Below are 19,163 nucleotides of genomic sequence, written 5' to 3' on the forward strand. Positions count from 1 at the left end.
TCATCAGGTTTGGATTAGTAATGGAGAAAAGCAAGGAACATTCTAATACAGACTGTTAAATTGGAAGGGAGCTCATTTCAATGCAATAAGGAGGGATCTATTCAGGGTAAAATGGAACCAGGGACTGACAGAAAAATAGTCAAGGATTAATGAGTGATCATTAAGGAAGGGATGCTTCAGGTACAGGCTAGGTACATTGCAACAAGGGCAAAAGGCAAGGGAGCCAAAAATTGGCTGCCTTGGATGATAAGGGAGATAGAGTTTATGAATAAATAAAAAAGGTGAATTCTTCAAGTGAAACCAGGTTAAATGCAATGTGTTAAGAGGGGATGTGAAGAGGAAAGTAAGACAGACAAAGAGAGAGTCTGAGAATAGAATGGCAGTCAGGGAATCCTCTACCAGCATGTAAATAGTATTTGGAGCTGCGGTGCATCCTATTCAGGACAAAGAGGGAAGCTGTATGCTTAGAGGCTTAGGGCAAGGCTGAAATACGTAATAAGTTCTTTGTATCAGTGTTTACTGAGGAAGACGGAGCTGACAAAATATCTGTAGAAGTGGAGATAGTGGAGGCAATGGATTGTGTGAAAATTGAAAAGGAGGTGGTACTGGAAAGGCTGTCTAAGCTTAGGATAGATAAGATGGTCTGGATGGCTTGCAACTCAAGTTACTAAAGGAAGTGGGGGTGGAGATAGCAGATGGGTTTGCCTTAATTGTTCAATCTTCCCTATATGAGCAGGTGCCAAAGGTTGGAGAGTGGCAAATCTGACATCCGTATTCAAGAAAGGGCATAAGGACAGTCCTAGCAACTGCAGGCCGGTCAGTTTAGCATCAGTGATGGGTAAGGTTTTGAAAACCATAATCGGGGGAAAAAAATCAACAGGCACTTGGAGAGGTTTAAGTTAATTAAGGAGAACCAACATGGATTTCTAAAAGGCAGACCATGCTTGACTAATCTAGTTGAATTTTTTGATAAAGTAACAGAGAATTGATTCAACTCCATAGCATAACTATGGATAATCATTGAGTGACATTTCTAAAATTGAAACCTAATTAATTAAGTAAAACACAATAAAGATGGTAGGACAGCTGTAGAATGTGGCAGCTGTAGAATGTGGGAGCTGGTGGGCACCAGTATGACCCACAGCGACCACGTCTGCAGTAAGTGCCTGCAGCTCGAGGAGCCTCGGCTCAGAGTTGATGAGCTGGAGTCCCAGCTTCGGTCACTGTGATGTATCAGAGAGGGGGTAGCTACCTGGACGCTTTGTTCCTGGAGGCAGTCACACCCCTTCGGCAAGGTACTTCAGATATGGTCAAGGGTCAGGGACAGGAGGTGAGACTAAGAGTGAGGCAGGTATGGTGACCCAGAAGGTTGCAATGGAGGATACGCAGCCCTTGCTATTTGAGTAACAGGTTTGATGTCCTTACGACTCTTAATGAATGAGAGCAGCGGCTTCAGGGAGGCTGAGCAAACTGACCATGGCACTGTGGTTCAGGGGGCCGGTCAAGTGGGAGGAGTAAAAAGAAATGTAGTTATAGTAGGGGACAGTATAGTTAGGGGGATCAATACTGATCTCTACGGCTGAGAGGGAGCCCTGAAGGCTGTGTTGCCTGCCCAGTGCCAGGTCTAAGGGCATCTCCTCAGGGTTGGAGAGGAACTTGGATTGGGAAAGGGAGGAATCAATTGTCATGGTCCACGTGGATACCAGTGTCATAGGTAGGACTGAGAAAGAGGTTCTATTGAGAGAATCTTAGCAGCTAGGAGCTTTATTAGAAGGCAGGGCCACAAAGGTAATAATCTCTGAGCCATGCACAAATTGGTGTAGGGTAAATAAGATTAGAGTGTTGGATGCTTGGATCATAAATTGGCGATAGATTGGTGTGGGAGAAATGGGTTTTGATTCGTTGGGCACTAGCACCAGTACTGAGGAAAGAGGGAGCTATACCACTGGGATGGTTTTCACCTGGACTGTGCTGGGATCAGTGTTCTGGTGAACCTTATAGCTGGGGATGTAGAGAAGGCTTTAAGTTAAATAGTTGGGGAGTGGGGGGGCGGGTGGGGATGGGGCAGTTCACATGAGGGGAGGTTTGGAAAGTTAAAGAGAAAGGACAGGGCAATAGTGCAGGATAATGACACAGTTAATGGTAACCAGAGTGTGACAGGTAGGGACAGAGTGTACAAACAGAAGAATGTACCAGAAAATAAAGTCAAAATAGGGAAAAATAGTAAAAAGAAAGCATTAAAGGCTCTTTACTTGAATGCGTGTAAGCATTCATAACAAGATGGATGAATTGATAGCTCAAATAGAAATAAATGTGTACAGCATGATAAACATTACAGAGTTGCGGTTGCAAGGTGACCATGGCCAGAACCTGAATATTCAAGGGTATTCGACATTTTGGAAAGAAAAGAAGAAAGAAAAAGGAGAAATGGTGGCTCTGTTAATTAGGGATGAGATCAGTTCAAGAGTGAGAAATGATCTTGGTTCAGAAAGGCAAGATGTAGAATCACTTTGAGTGGACATAAGAAATAACAAAGGAGTCACTGGTGGAAGTTGGTTTACAGCCCCCCCACCCTTCCAGCAGCTACACTGCATGACAGAGTGTATATCAAGAAATAATGGGGGCTTGCTAGAAAGGTATTGCAATAATTGTGGGAGATTTTAATCTTCATGTAAATTGAACAAATCAAATTGGTAAAGGTAGCCTGGAGGATGAGTTTATAGAGCATATTTGGGATATTTTCATAGAAAGTACATTCTGGAACCAACCAGGGAAACAGGAAATTTTAGCCTTGGCCATGTATAAGAAGACAGGATTAATTAATGACCTTATAGTAATGGATCAACTAGGCAAGAGTGATCATAACATGATGGAATTTCACATTCAATTTGAAAGTGAGAAATGTGGGTCTATCACCAATGTCTTAAACTTAAATAAAGGCAATTACAAAGGTATGAAGACAGATTTGGCTAAAGTGGAATAAGAAAATTGGTTTAAAGGTAAGACGGTAGAGAAGCAGTGACAGACATAAAGAGATATTTCATAACTCAAAGCTATATTCCATTGTTTAAAATAAACTACTAGAAGGATGTGCCATCTGTGGCTAGGTAAGGAAATTAAGGGTAGTATTAAATTGAAAGGAAGGGTGTATAATGCTGCAAAGTTTAGTGGTGGCCCAGAGGTTTGGGAAAACTTCAGAAACTAGCAAAGAATGATTAAGGAAATAATAAAGAGGGAGAAATTGTAGTATCAGAGAAAACTAGGAAGAAATATAAAAGCAGACAATCAAAGCTTTTACAAGTTTGGAGTAGCTAAAGTGAGCACTGGTCCCCTAGAGGGTGAGACTGGGGAATTAATGATGGGAGACAAGGAAATGGCAGAGATTTTGAACAAGTATTTTGTACCTGTCTTCACTGTAAAAAACACAAAAAGGATCCAAAGGATAGTAAAAAATCAAAAGGCTAAAGGGAGGGAGGAGCTTAAAACAATCACGATCATTCCAGAAAAATTACAGGGAAAACTAACAGGAATAGTATGCAGGAACAGACAGACCCGGGGGTTCATGTGCATTGGTCTTTGAAGGTGGCAGGACATATTGAGAGGGTGGGTAGCAAAGCACATGGGAGGGCTCCATAAATAGAAGTATTAGGTACATACACAGGGAAGTTATGCTGAACCTTTATAAAGCTCTGGTTAGGCCCTAACTAGAGCATTGCATCCAGTTCTGGTCACCACACTTTAGGAATGATGTGAGGGTCCTTGAGAGGGTGTGGAGGAGATTTACCGCAATGGTTCCAGGGATGAGGGGTTTTAGCTACAAGGTTAGGTTGGAGAATCTGGGGTTGTTCTCCTTGGAGCAAAGGAGGTCAAGGGGAGATTTGGTAGAAGTGCACAAGATTAGGACAGGTTTAGATAAGATAGCGAAGGAAAATCTCATCCCATTAGCTGATGGTAGAAGGTCTAGGGGATACAGATTCAAGGCTTTGGGCAAGCGGTACAGGAGGAATGCGAGTGAGCAGTAATGACCTGGAACTCAATCACTGCCCATGAGGGCAGCAGAAGTGGAGCCAATTAATGATTTCTGAAGGAGATTGGATGGGAACTTGAAGGAAATAAACTTGCAGGACTATGGGGACTGAGCAGGGGACTGACTGGATTGCTCCACAGAGGGCCAACATGGACTTGATGGGCCAAATGGCCTCCTTCTGTACCACGAATGACTCCATGAGTCCATGACTTCATTTCAACATAACCTCCCTGCTTTAAAGTGTCACCTGTTCCCTCTCAGATGAATGAAAACTGGGCACTATTTGAAGAAAAGTGGGCAATCTGCTCAGTGTCCTGGCCAACATTCCTCCCTCAATCAAATAAAAAAACTGCAAATGAACTGATCACTCATCCCACTCACTGTTTGTGGGACCTGGCCGTGTGCAATTGGGGGTTTTCCTACATAACAATAGCGACTTCACTCAAAAGTAAGCTGAGAAGTGTTGTAAGGATACAATGGGGTACTATATGAATGCAAGCTCTTTCTTCTCCAAAGGCAGGATGATTCCACCCGCCCTCCCCCCCACCCCCGCCCCACAACCCCCCGACCCACCCCCTGGTATGAGGTCTAGAATAGTACAGGATAGATTAGAGCTTAGTGTGTGTGTTACTGCCTGTCACCTGCTCTTATCCCTCGAATTCTGTCTCGGATAATCTCCCAAGGCACTTCACCGAGGCCTAGCAGAATAAAACAAGAACCCAGGCCAAGAAGGATATACAAGGCAATGAAAAGCTAGGACAGTAGCAAGTACGAGCATCTGAAAGGAGAGAGAGAAAGAGAGAGTTGGGGGAGGGGGTTGGAATTCCAGAATGTGAGTCCTAACAGAACACGGCCACCAATCGTGGACTGAATTGGGGGCCAGAGACAAGGGTTTGGGGGGGTTGTAGGCACACGGGTGCTCATAGAACCAAGACCATTTAAACACGAGGACGAGAATTTTAAAATGGACCCCAATGTCAGTCGGCGAGCACAAGGGGAACAGGATGTTAGGATATGGGAAGCAGAGCTCGGATGAGCTGAAGTTTATGTAGTTGGGAGATGGGTGGCACAGGAACATTGTTACCTAGAGGTAACGAGAGCATGGATGAGGGATTCAGCAGCAGCTGAGACTTAAATGGAGCTGGGTGAAGTTATGGAAATAGGCGGTTTGGGTGGTAGAGAGGGCTGCGTCCAAACTGACTCAGATTGGAGATGATTTCAAGCCAATCTAAGGGTTAACTGTTTCCTGCCCAATCCTAGATACCCTGGAGTCAACCACATAATGTGCAGGGTCACGTGTCGGTGAGCCGAAGGGCCTCTTCTGCCCTGTGTGATTCTGTGAGTAGGCAGGTAGGCACAGACTGGGCAGGGGAGGCAACTTCCCCTCCCTGAAGGAGCATTTGGATTTTTTTTTAACACTGATCCATCAGCCAACAATCATCAGATCACTGAATTGAGTGTTCCCAGTCCAGCGGCATAGCCACTACACGATCAAGGCTGCCTGACAGTAGACGACGTTACAACACAAGAGTGGGGCTTGGCCTAAATAGCCAAGTGGTTATGGTACTGGGCTTGTAACCCCAAGATCAGGAGTTCACATCTCACCATGGCAAACTATGAAACAATGTAACTTCATCTGAATAGGAACAGATGGAAACGTGTTTGTACTCAAAAGAGTTACAACACAAGAGTGCCTGTTCATTGGAAGTCCAGCAGGTGGAGCTCATGTGCTATTTATATTCAAAGTGACCAAATTAGCAGCACAGAAACTGGCCATTCAGCCCAGCTGGTCTCTGTCAGCATTTATGCTCCACATGAGCCTCCACATGAGCCTCCTCCCACCCTACTTCATCAGTATCAGAACATCCTTCTATTCCTTTCTCCCTCATGTGTTTGTCTCATTGCTCATTAAATGAACCAATGCTGTGTACCTTGTGGTAGCGAGTTCCGCATTCTCACTATTCACAGGAGATGTTTCTCCTTGAATTGGATTTATCAAAGATGGCCAGATGGATTTAAGTTACAGATCTTTCATGATCTAATTCAACGCTGGATCAGGCTCGAGGGGCTGAATGGCCTCCCCCTGTCCCTATGATCCTACTTATGTTTATGGCCCTCAGTTCTGGTCTCCACAGATGTGGAAACACCTTCTCTATGTCTATCAGCAGGTCACCTCTCAGCCTTCTCTTTCCCAAATCTCTAAACGTTCTGGATGGTTCTACACTCTCAGTATCACGCTTGCAAATCTTACTTTACCTTCTCCGGTGCTTCATTATCCTATTTATAATATGGAGAAGAGTTCACTGTATTCCAAGTGTGACGTACCTAGGATTCCACACAATTTTAACATAATGTCTCTGTTTTTTAATGCTACGTTTCTGTAAATACGAGTAACTCGGAATACCCACCAGCCGAAGGGATTGTAGGGAGGGAGTCTTCCTCAGCTTTGTTCGAATCTCCTCACACCTCAGTTCATCTGACGTATTGTCTGTTGACCGGCTGTTAATCTGTTCCAGACTGGATGACCGGAGTCTGTTCAACTTACTGACTGTGCTGTGTCCGATTGTGCAGAAGAAGGCTTTCAGGGAAGAGCTGGATTTCTGGTGGCTCTTTGGGCTGTGTTGAGCTCCAGAGCTGCTCCCAGCAATACTGCACAAGAAGGCACAGTGTCATTCACATGCTGCTCACACACAACCTCGTCAACACCTTACACAACAGACAAGAAAAGGGGTGGCTCCACAGTCCGGGCAGCTAGCAGGAGCAAGGGTCAGATGGTGGGATACACAGGGAGTGAGGGTCAAAAGGTGAGTTGCAAAGGGAGTGAGGGAAGGGAGAATGGGTCACACGGAGTGAGGGTTGGAGGGTGAGTTACACAGGGAGTGAGGGTTGGAGAGTGAGTTACACAGGGAGTGAGGGTTGGAGGGTGAGTTACACAGGGAGCGAGAGTTGGAGAATGAGTTACACAGGGAGTGAGGGTTGGAGAGTGAGTTACACAGGGAGTGAGGGTTGGAGGGTGAGTTACACAGGGAGTGAGGGCTGGAGGGTGGGTTACACAGGGAATGGGTTTCATAGGGTGGGTTACACAGGGAATGAGATTTGGAAGGTGAGTTACACAGGGAGAGAGGGTTGGAGGATGGGTCACACAGGGGTTAGGGTTGAAGGGTGGATTACAGGGAGTGAGGGTCGGAGAGTGTGTTACACATGGAGTGAGGGTCGGAGGCCGGGTTACACCACGATTAATATCAGTAAGACATATGATGTAGTCATGATCTCATTGCTGTCTGTGGGATCTTACTGTGTGCAAATTGGCTATCCTGATCCCTAACACTGCAACAGTGACCACACTTCAAAAGTAATTAATTGGTTGTGAATTAGCCTGGAACACGCTGAGGTCATGAAAGGCAGGATAGATAAACAAGTTCTTGCTTTTAATGTGAGCATGTGGTATTGATGCCACTGGACAATCCAGAGGACATGAGCTGGCTGTCTGTGAAGTTGAATTCTGTTTAAAAAATAGATGCGGAAATTTCAATCCAGGTTTAGTAAAGTGACCGTGAAGGTGTCAGCTTCTGGGAAAATCCCAAAGGAAATCTGCCATCGTTACCCACTCCAATGTGGTTGACTTGAGATTACCCTCTGAAGTGTCCTAGCAAGTCACTCATATCAAACTGTGACTGCAAGTTCAAAAAGGCACATCTCCATCTTCTCAGGAGCACCTAGAGAAGGGAAATAAATGTTGGATTTGCAAAGAGAATGGATTTTTGAAACACATTTTACCGCTTGGTGAATGTAAAGGATTTAAGGAATATTTCCTTTTGTGCAGGTCTGATACAGGAGAGAATGATGCACTGAGTCAGGACTCACATCAATTTTTAAAAATGTATTGTTTCACAGGATGTGGGCTTCGCTGGCTGGGTCAGCATTTATTGCCCATCCCTAATTGCCCCTTGAGAAGGTGGTGGTGAGCTGCCTTCCTGAACCGCTGCAGTCCATGTGGTGTAGATACACCCACAGTGCTGTTAGGGAGGGAATTCCAGGATTTTGACCCAGCAACAGTGAAGGAACAGCGATATATTTCCAAGTCAGGATGGTGAGTGGCTTGGAGGGAAACTTGCAGATGGTGGTGTCCCCATGTGTCTGCTGCCCTTGTCCTTCTAGTTGGTAGCGGTTGTGGGTTTGGATGGCGCTGTTGAAGGAGCCTTGGTGAATTCCTGCAGTGCATCTTGTAGATAGTATAAGCTGCTGCTACTGTGCATTGGGTGGTGGAGGGAGTGAATGTTTGTGGATTGGGTGCTGATCAAGTGGACTACTTTGTCCTGGATGGTGTCAAGCTTCTTGAGTGTTGTGGGAGCTGCACTCATCCAGGCAAGCGGAGAGTATTCCATCACACTCCTGACTTGTGCCTTGTAGATGGTGGACAGGCTTTGGGGAGTCAGGAGGTGAGTTACTCACCACAGAATTCCTAGCCTCTGGCCTGCTCTTGTAAATATACTGCAATGCAAATACACTGACACAAGAAGGCAGGTATCATTTTTTTATGTCTAGATTTTACCTCTGATCTCTCTGAGTTATTAGCAACATGACCACAACACAACCATGCCTATGAACTAATGGAGAAAGTGAGGAGAAGAAGATGTTTTATATATTGGAAGTGGGGATGTTCACTGATGATTGCACAATGTTCAGCACCATTTGCGGCTCCTCAGATACTGAAGCAGTCCCTGGCCAAATGCAGCATGACCTGGACAATATTCAGGCTTGGGCTGATAAGTGGTAAGCAACATTCACACCATGCAAGTGCCAGGCAATGACCATCTCCAACAAGAGAGAACCTAAACATCTTCTCTCGACATTCAATAGCATTACCATCACTGAATCCTCCACTATCAACATCCTGGGGGTTACAATTGACCAGAAACTGAACTAGAATAGCCATATAAATACTATGGCTACAAGAGCAGGTCAGAGACTAGGAATCCTGCAGCAAGTAACTCACCTCCTGACTCCCCAACAATACTCAAGAAGCTCGATAACATCCAGGATAAAACAGTCCATTTGATTGGAATCCCATGCATCACCTTAAACATTCACTCCCTCCACCACTGATGCACAGTAGCAGCAGTGTGTACCATCTACAACATGCACTGCAGGAACTCACCAAAACTCCTTCGACAGCACCTTCCAAACCTGTGACCTCCACCATCTAGAAGGACAAGGGCAATAGGTAGAGGGGAACACAGACACCTGGAAGTTCCTCTCCAAGTCACTCACCATCCTGACTTGGAAATATATCACCATTCCTTCACTGTCGCTGGATCAAAATCCTGGAACTCCTTCCCTAACAGCACTGTGGGTGCAGCTCTCCACTCCAGCCAAAACCTTGTGATCTCCTGGGGGAACCGAAAAACCAGATCAAAACCCAGGCTAACTTGGGGAAAAGAAATGCTTCCAACGGTCATCAGAACTAGTTCAGGAGATCACCCTGGCCCTCAGAATGTTATGCAGCAGTTTATACAAAGTGATCTCTGCTCCAGCCAGAAACAGCCCATCTCTCTCTTTTGAAAGATTTCAGTGAATGAGTGTCCACTGCACTAGCCGGCGTCCAGAGGGTCCGCTATTCTCTGGGGTAAGGACCGCCTCCTGAGATCTAACCTCGGTCTGACCTTACACAAATTAAAATTGTGACCCCGGTTCACCATAACATACAAACATATGAACTAGGGGCAGGAGTAGGCCATTCGGCCCCTTGCGCCTACTGCACCATTCAATAACATCACGGCTGATCTGATTGGGCCTCAACTTCACATTTCACCTAGCCCCTGATAACCTTTGACTCAAGAATCTATTTACCTCTTAAAAATATTCATTGACCCTGCCCCCACCTGTGGTAACCTGAGGTGCAATACATCATTAAGAGAATGTGAGCAGATTGACCACGTGACTGTATTACCCAATGGCTGTGTAGCACGGGCTACATTGTTAATCAGTAGTTTAGAATAGGGTCTGGTTGGAAAAGCACACATTGCGTTAATGCTCTGTTACTTGTGTTAATAACAACATGTGCTTCATCTTACATTGGTCTCTGTGTCTGCAGTATCTTGTTTACCAACTCACTCACCAGTAGATAGACATACAACTGTGTTCGCTGAGTAAAGCGACTCAATAGAAGGAATATAACAACTGGCGATGAGGCAAAACACAACTAGTCGATGACACCAAAGAAAGCCGCAGGAATTAAACAGAAGTAAATCTGCCGTAACTTGCAAAGCTATTATTAAATACAGTCTTTATCATAGTCGTCGAAGTTATCTCCCTCCAGTTTGTCACAGTTTGGCCGTATCCAACCATTTGATCAGACCACCGATGACTGGTCACATTATATTGAACACCTTGTGTTATTCTTTTTGGCCAATGACATATTGGGGGAGGAGAAGAGGCGAGCAGTCCTCTTATCAATGTGTGGCAGTAAACATGTGGCCTAATTTGTAGTCTAATGGCACCCAACGCCTCAGATTCCAAGAGCTTTGATGAGTTGGTAAATCTTGTGAAAAGCCACTTTCAGTTGAAACCCTCGGTAACAACGCAGCATTTTAAATTTAATTAGAGGCATGGCGCCCCTGGAGAGACAGTCGGTTGCTATATGGCAGCCTTAAAACAACTGACTGAGCACTGTGAGTTTGGGACGTCAATTAACGACATGTTAAGAGACTGATGTGGGATTAATGAAGATACCATTAAAAAAGGGTTGCTGTCAGAAATGAATTTAGGCTTCAGCAAGGTGCTGGAGTTGGTGCTCACAATGGAAAGCACAGTCAGGGATTCAGAAGCAATCAAGGGAGCACAAAATGGCTCCATCCTTCGCATTGGGATGGAGGCACCGGTTAGAAATGGCGTGGAAGTGCTGGGCTCCGCGGACAGGTAGGAAACAGCCACCATTAACAGACCAGCAAAGGCCAATGGTTTAACAGAGAAAACCCACAATAATAACAGCAGAAATGGAACCAGACAGCCTGCAAACAAATGACAACTTAAAAGAATCGAGTGTTTCTACTGCCGTCGTAATGGACACATTATGTGATGTTGTAAAGACAGATTAAGACAAAACTTTAAGCAAAAAGGTAGAAATCGTGAAATCCACATAATACAGGAACCAGAAGAAACAGAGTCAGATAATTACTCACTAAACAACTTAAAAAGGGGTAAACCAGAGCCAATCTACATGACAGTGAAAGTCAACGGGAAACCCACCCGAATACAGGGGAATCCACGACAGTTATAGGGGAACATACGTTCAAATATCTGAATGGAGGAGACCCCTCATTAAATTTGGAAAATTCAGATGCTAAATTAAAGACATATACTGGTGAAGACCATACGAGTGAGAGGTAAATGCAAGCTTCCAGTACAGTGTGGAAATCAGCCTGTTAATCTACCCCTAATAGTGATAGCAGGCAGAGGACTGAGTCTCCTCGGAAGGAACTGGTTAAGAGAGATTAATCCTGAGAGACGACTGAGATCTCAATCAGGAGCAGGAAATGTTACTGTTTGGAAAAAGGAGTTTGTAAAGACTCAACAAAAGGAACTTGTACAAGTGACATTTCAGGACAGAGTTTGAGTTGAAGCCAGTAACCTCCAAAAAGAAAAAGACAACCTGCTGAAGGACTTTCACATATTGCAAGATTCCCTCAGATCCCAATTTGTACCATTAAAAAGATATGAGGAAGAACAGAAAGAATTCAGCATATCTCTGGCTGAGATGAATAAATTAGCTGAGAAAATACAACAATGCTTAATTCTCCAGGAAACAACTAACAAATATAAAGAAGAAACGGAAGAGCTGAAGAACCTGCTAAATGGAAGCCAAGAAGCTTTAAAAATAGAGACTCCTGAGTTTTCAAAGGAGCTGACAGATGAGGAAATGCTGGAAGACTCAACCACTGAGTTCACTCAAGTTGAGCTCATACCTGAGCCTAGTCTGGCCAATAGGGAAATTGAAAAGTAGCCGAGATTAAAGTCAGCGCTGCCAAGAAAAAAACCCATCAAAAGAGACGTGTAGGAAGAAATTACTGACAAGGCCCTGAAATTTTTTTTACAACAGGAAGCTGATCAGATCATGTTGAATTTAACCTTGCCCAACAACCTGGTTTTGAGAACCTTCCTGAGAGTTGACATCCATATTATTGACCTTGAGGGGAAGGGGAGCTGTAGTGCATGTGATTGGGCCCAAAAGATGGTGAAAGCATTCCTGCTGGAGTCTACACCACATGTTGAAGGAACCCCACTTGGTTTGGAAGTGCCTCTAGGATCCGTTGAGCCTGAGAGAGTTGAAGAGCCTAGTGGACAGATGACTCCTGAGAGGGAGACCTCAGATAAACCATCTGAAGTCGTAGAATGATGGTGTTCGACATGTTTGAAGAAGCCTCCAGAGGGACTGAATTTGTAAATAGTTTATTTATGTAAATAGTTGACATACTGTAAAGATTGTAAATTGTACTTTCGAGTAAAGGGGGAGGGATGTGGTAATCTGAGGTGCAATACAACTTTAAGAGAATGTGAGCAGATTAACCATGTGACTGTATTACCCAATGGCTGTGTGGCGTGGGCTACAATGTTAATCAGTAGTTTGGAATAGGGTCTGGTTGGGGAAGCTAACATTGTGTTAATGCTTTGTTATTTGTGTTAGTAAACAGCATGTGCTTCATCTTACATTGGTCTCTGAGGCTGCAGTATATTGTTTATCAACTCACTCACCAGTAGATAGGTGTGTAACTGTGTTCTCTGAGCAAAGCGACCTGACAGGAGGAACATAACACCCCTACACCCTGAGGAAGAGTGTTCCAAAGACTCATGACCCTCTGAGAGAAAAAATTTCTTCTCATCCCCATCTTAAATGGCAGATCCCTTATTGTTAAACCGTGTCCCTAGTTCTAGTCTCTCCCACAAGGGGAAACATCCTTCCCGCATCCACCCTGCCAAGTCCCCTCAGAATCTTGTATGTTTCAATAAGATCACCTCTCAATCTTCTAAACTCCAGTGGTTCAACCTGTTCAACCTTTCTTCATAAGATAACCATGCTGCCCCCCCATCCCAGGAGTCAGTCAAGTGAACCTTGTCTGAACTGCTTCTAACACATTTATATTTCTATCCTATTTATCTGACAGGAACCTATTTAACTGGGGCAATCTTTTTACACCAATGCAACCTTAATCATCTTACACATCTCAAACAATCACAATTTACACTTCTTTAAAGTGTCCAATCCCAGTTTTCAGGTAACCGAGGGGTAATTAGGGATGGGTTGACAAACGCTGGCCTTATCAGTAAAGCCCACATTCTGTGAATGAATTTTAAAAAATGATCAAACAGCTCCACAATTTTGAACAGCTCCATTAAATCTCCCCCTTTGGCTTCTCTGCTCTAAGGAGAACAATCCCAGCCTCTCCGGCTCCTGTCCACATTAACAGAATGACATTTCAGGAAGACTGATGCTCCATATTCACCACCGCCCACTCCCACACTCACCCCCACCCCGCCACTGACTTGAAAACATAAAAAAGATAGAACTGGCATTTCTATAGTGCCTTTGACAACATCGGGATCCGTTTGATCTGTTGCCACTGCTGTAGGGAAAGTGACACAGCAAGATCCCACTAACAGCAATGAGCTATCTTTTGTCGTGACACTGGCTGGGGAATAAGCACTGGCCCCTGGAAGAACTCCATGCCTGCTCTCCAAAAATTGTAATGGGATCTTGGGCAGACCTCAGTTTGTCTCATCTGAAAGACGGCTCCTCTGACAGTGCTGCCCTCCCTCAATACCGCACTGGAGTCTCAGCCTGGATTACGTGCTCAAGTCTCTGGAGTGGGATTTGAGCCCACAACATTGTGACTCTGAGGGGAGGGTGCTACCCACTGAGGCATGGCTCACACCTACTGCCCCAACCTCCTGAGGGCACTCTCCAGTATCTCAGCCAAGTGTCCATCATCGCCTGTCAGCCCAGGCAGTGAGTGTCTATCTGACCACGAAAGGGCATCCCAGCCAAGCCTGCTTCAGCCCAGTTGGCATTCCGGCAGGGCTGCTGATCACAAACCCCCGCTGTGTTATACCCCATTCCCTTCACCCGGACTTCTGGTAAACCCAGGCCCAACCATCAGCCGCTTCTGAGGCCTTAGGATCCACCTGGGGTGGAAACTGAGGCCTGCTCAGGTGGACAGTGCGGGTAAATTCATAACGTGGGGCTGCGGAGAGTGAAGTGAACTGCGACTCACGCTGGCACCTGTTGGCCCTCTACAGGCCGGTTTGCTGGGTGGTGAGCGGACCCCTCTCCGCAGCTGCCTGTCCTGGTCTCTGGTTCGCCGGTACTGGTTCCTGGCTCAGGAGGCTGGGCCAAGGCCTGGTGCTCCCCTGGGTCTGGAGCTGGATCCTCCTGATTGGTGGTGGTGTCCAGGGACTGAGTCTTCACCATCATAGAACATCTTTCTGCTTAAAGGAAAGAGAGAGAGAGAGTGAGAGAGAATGTAACAAAATGTGACCAGGATCCCGTGGCTTTAATTTATAGACGATAGGAATATACTGTGAGCAAATGGAGAGCAGATTATTTAAAACCATGCTTCAATAATGCGCAATGCACAAAATAAACCTCTGGGCCACACTACATTTCTCTTACTCGGGTCCAGATCTCTGATTGGATATACTCCTGTGGGTTTCCTCAGAGAACTGGGACAAAATGACAGGAATATGGGGAAAGAATGGGATTGGCCTTTCAAAGAGCCAGCACAGTGACAATGGGCTGAATGGCCTCCTTCGGTGCTGGAAGAATCTATGATTCAACCACATCCTGCATCTAACTGCACAGCATTGGTGAGTGACAAATCCATCCTTGTGGCATCCCACCTGCTCATGGTCAGTCAGAAAGCTAACAGCCCCTTCATTACTGATGGGATAGGCCTCGGGTGTCAATCAAACAGCACCTTCTTACCAACCTCAATAATGAAGAAAAGTGTAAGGAAAAACCCCATGATTCTCTGTAAAGCCCGTATGATTTTCTAACAATCAAAATACGACTGATACCGGGAATCTGAAATAAAAGCAGAAAACGCTGGAAATATTCCACAGGGGCCTGACAGCCTCTGTGTGGAGAGAGAGAGAGAGAGACACAGAGTTAATGGCCTGGATTTGCAGCTCGGGCTTGCCAGCGAGTCAGGCCCTTCAGCAGCTTCAGGAACACACACCCGACTCGCTTCGGACCATGACCGGGATTTTCCCTTCTTCACGAAATGGCAAAGTGCAGTTCGTGAGCCACGGTACAATGTGGGAGGGGTATAGGAGCTGAGGCAGTCTAGTTAGGAGGCCTGGCTCGATCCTCGGAGACAACAGCCAACATCGTTCTTGTGGCCCCTGAGCCTCACCCGCACCCCCCACCTCCCTTCTGACCATCCACACACCCCATCATGCCTCCTCAATGCCCCCCTCATATCCAATGTCATTGCCCCCTCAAAACTCCATGCCACCTCCTTGTCAAATTAAAACAAGAGACAAACAAGTCTGAGACCAAAACATGCAAAGAAAAGGAAAGATAATCTTGTTTTAGCTTTTGGACGGCAATCGTTCATCATTCTGCCATTCGCTCCTCCTCTAGGCACATCTTTTATTTCTTTACTTGTCCTGTTCATGCTCCCTTTGGCTACTCCCACCGACTCTATTATCATTTATTGTCTCTGACCTTCCATCCCATCACAAACCTTCCCTTTGGTCCATTTTTCCCACCCTCCTCCCTTTCACCTCCTTAAAACCTGTTCCGTTTCTAACATGTTCCAATTCTGGTGAAAGGTCATCGACCCGAAACGTTAGCTGGGTTTTCCTCTCCACAGAAGCTGCCTGACTCGCTGGGTTTTTCCAGCATTCTCCATTTCCATTCCTTCTGATTTCCTGCTGCATTTCTTACAGCATGGACATGGAGACGGGCTCTTATTCCTGCAGACGATGAGGGCAGTCTTGGGAAGGTTCACGACCCTCATCAGCCAGACAGGTGCCAGCGTTTAAAACGGCGGATTACTGATAGCACAAGGATTCCTTTAAAGGGATCAATGAGGCAAAGTTACCATGGGGAGGCGGGTGGGAAAAGGAACCCTACCTCAGCCGGAGCCACATTGTGGGGAGAGGGTGATCGGGGTAGAGATCGAAGAGTCTGCCAGTAATTCATGCTTTGGATGGTTCGAAACATTGACTCTGTGAGTGAGCGGGCAGGCACTCCTCTCAAACACATCCCTGCATGAAATGAGCCACAGCTAATTAGTCAAAACTGGGCTACTTGCCAGTAATTTGTGCTGTGACTAGATCAGTACTAATTGCAACACATAATTTGTAATTTAGTGTAACATTAGCAAAATTCCCTCAGACAAGTCTCTAATGAAGATTACACCTGTCACATCAGTTCCTGCTCAATATGTGCTGCTCTGGTTTCCCAAGCTGGGGAACACACTTGAATACAGAATGAGATTGCTGATTGTCTTTTATTTTAAAGACATCATCACATTTTTACACACTAAGGTATAGACATTCAATGCCCCTGCAAAGTTCCTCAAAATCAACATCCTGGGGTTACGAATCACCAGAAACTGAACTGGACTAGCCATATAAATACTGTGGCTACAAGAGCAGGTCAGAGGCTTGGAATTCTGCAGTGAGTAACTCACCTCATGACTCCCCTAAGCCTGTCCACCATCTACAAGGCACAAGTCAGGAGTGTGATGGAATTCTCTCCACTTGCCTGGATGAGTGCAGCTCCTAGAACACTCAAGGATTTTGACACGGTCCAGGACAAAGCAGCCCCGCTCAATTGGCACCCCATCCACAAACATTCACTCCCTCCACCACCAACGCACAGTAGCAGCAGTGTGTGTACCCCTACAAGATGCACTGCAGAAACTCACCAAGGCTCCTTAGACAGTACCTTCCAAACTCATGACCACTACCACCTAGAAGGACAAGGACAGCAGATACATGGGAACACCACCACCTAGAAGTTCCCTCCAAGCCACTCAACATTCTAACTTGTAAATATATCGTTGTTTGCTTCACTGTCGCTGCGTCAAAATCCTGGAACTCCCTCCCTAACAGCACTGTGGGTGTACCTACACCACATGGACAGCAGCGGTTCAAGAAGGCAGCTCACAACCACCTTCCCAAGGGCAATTGGACATAGGCAATACAGCAATACAGGCTACCCAAGGATGGAAGAAGAAAATCAGAATCAAAAATCAGGTCATCTCTTAAACCAACGGCAAAGCCAGAACTCACACTAACCCTGGGTTTCACTGTAATTCAGCAATGACTCTGGGGTACACAATAATCTAGCACTGACTCAAGGGTTCACTGTAACGCTACACTGACTCTGGGTACACTATTCCAAGAGTGGCTCTGGGTACACTGTAATCCAACACTGACTCTGGGTACAATGCAATCCAACATTGACACTTGGAACACTGCAATCCAACACGAACACTGGGTACAATGCAATCCAACACTGATTCTGGGTACACTGTAATCCAACACTGACAATGGGTACACTGTAATCCAACACTGACTCTGTGTACACTGCAATCCAACATTGACTTTGGGTACACTGAAGTCCAACACTGACTCAGGGTGCACTGTAATACAACACTGACTTTGGGCACACGGTAATCCAACACTGAATCTGGGTGCACTGCAATCAAACACTGACTTTGGGTACACTGTAGACCAACACTGAATCTGGGTACACTGCAATCCAACACTGACTTTGGGTACATTGTAAAAGACACTGACACTGGGTACACTGCAATCCAACACTGACTCTGGGTACACTGGAATCCAACATTGACTCTGGGTACACTGCAATCCAACACTGACTCTGGGTACATAGTAATCCAGCACTGACTCTGGGTACACTATAATCCAACACTACATCTGGGTACACTGAAATCTAACACAGAATCTGGGTACACTGCAATCCAACACTGACTCTGGGTACATTGTAATCGACACTGACACTGGATACACTGTAATCCAACACTGACTCTGGGTACACTGTAATCCAACACTGACTCTGGGTACACTGTAATCCAACACTGACTCTGGGTACACTGTAATCCAACACTGACTCTGGGTGCACTGCAATCCAACATGGACACTGGGTACAATGCAATCCAACACTGACTCTGGATACACTGTAATCCAACACTGACTCTGGGTACACTGTAATCCAACAATTACTATGGGGACACTGAAATCCAACACTGACTCTGGGTATACTGAAATCCAACACTAAATCTGGGTACACTGCCATCCAACACTGACTCTGGGTACATTGTAATCCAGCGTTGACTCTGGGTACACTGTAATCCAACACCGACTCTGGGTACACTGCAATCCAACGTTGACTCTGGGTATACTGAAATCCAACACTGAATCTGGGTACACTGCAATCCAACACTGACTCTGGGTACAATGTAATCCAAGACTGACAATGGGTACACTGTAATCCAACACTGACTCTGGGAACACTGCAATCCAACATTGACTCTGGGTACACTGCAGTCCAACACTGACTCAGGGTAAACTGTAATCCAACACTGACTTTGGGCACACGGTAATCCAACACTGCATCTGGGTACACTGCAATCAAACACTGACTTTGGGTACACTGTAGACCAACACTGACTCGGGGTACACTGCAATCCAACACTGACTCTGGGTAGACTGTAATCCAACACTGACACTGGTTACACTGCAATCCAATACTGACTCTGGGTACATAGTAATCCAGCACTGATTTGGGTACACTGTAATCCAACAATACATCTGGGTACACTGTAATCAAACACTGACTCTGGGTACACTGCAATCCAACACTGACTCTGCGTACACAGTAATCCAGCACTGACTCTGGGTACACTATAATCCAACACTGACTCTGTGTACACTGCAATCCAACATTGACTTTGAGTACACTGCAGTCCAACACTGACTCGAGGTGCACTGTAATACAACACTGACTTTGGGCACACGGTAATCCAACACTGAATCTGGGTACACTGCAATCAAACACTGACTCTGGGTACACTGGAATCCAACACTGACTCTGGGTGCACTG

General features: G+C 45.6%; 1 protein-coding gene across 2 annotated transcripts in view; it reads right to left on the reverse strand.

The window, feature by feature from the left end:
• LOC121288881 (uncharacterized protein KIAA1614-like) overlaps positions 1 to 19,163 on the reverse strand; it is a 96,619-nt gene that overhangs the window by 9,462 nt on the left and 67,994 nt on the right. Inside the window, exons 7-8 of one of the 2 annotated variants that reach the window (XM_041207688.1) lie at positions 14,296 to 14,506; positions 6,436 to 6,676 (exon numbers count right to left, since the gene is read on the reverse strand). In XM_041207688.1, the coding sequence (XP_041063622.1) occupies positions 6,436 to 6,676; positions 14,296 to 14,506 (452 nt within the window). Of the gene's footprint in view, positions 1 to 6,435; positions 6,677 to 14,295; positions 14,510 to 19,163 lie in introns of both variants that reach the window. The other variant, XM_041207687.1, reaches the window with a different exon arrangement.

The sequence above is a fragment of the Carcharodon carcharias genome, chromosome 16 (genome assembly GCF_017639515.1).
Source record: "Carcharodon carcharias isolate sCarCar2 chromosome 16, sCarCar2.pri, whole genome shotgun sequence".
In the NCBI taxonomy this organism is placed as follows: Eukaryota; Metazoa; Chordata; class Chondrichthyes; order Lamniformes; family Lamnidae; genus Carcharodon; species Carcharodon carcharias.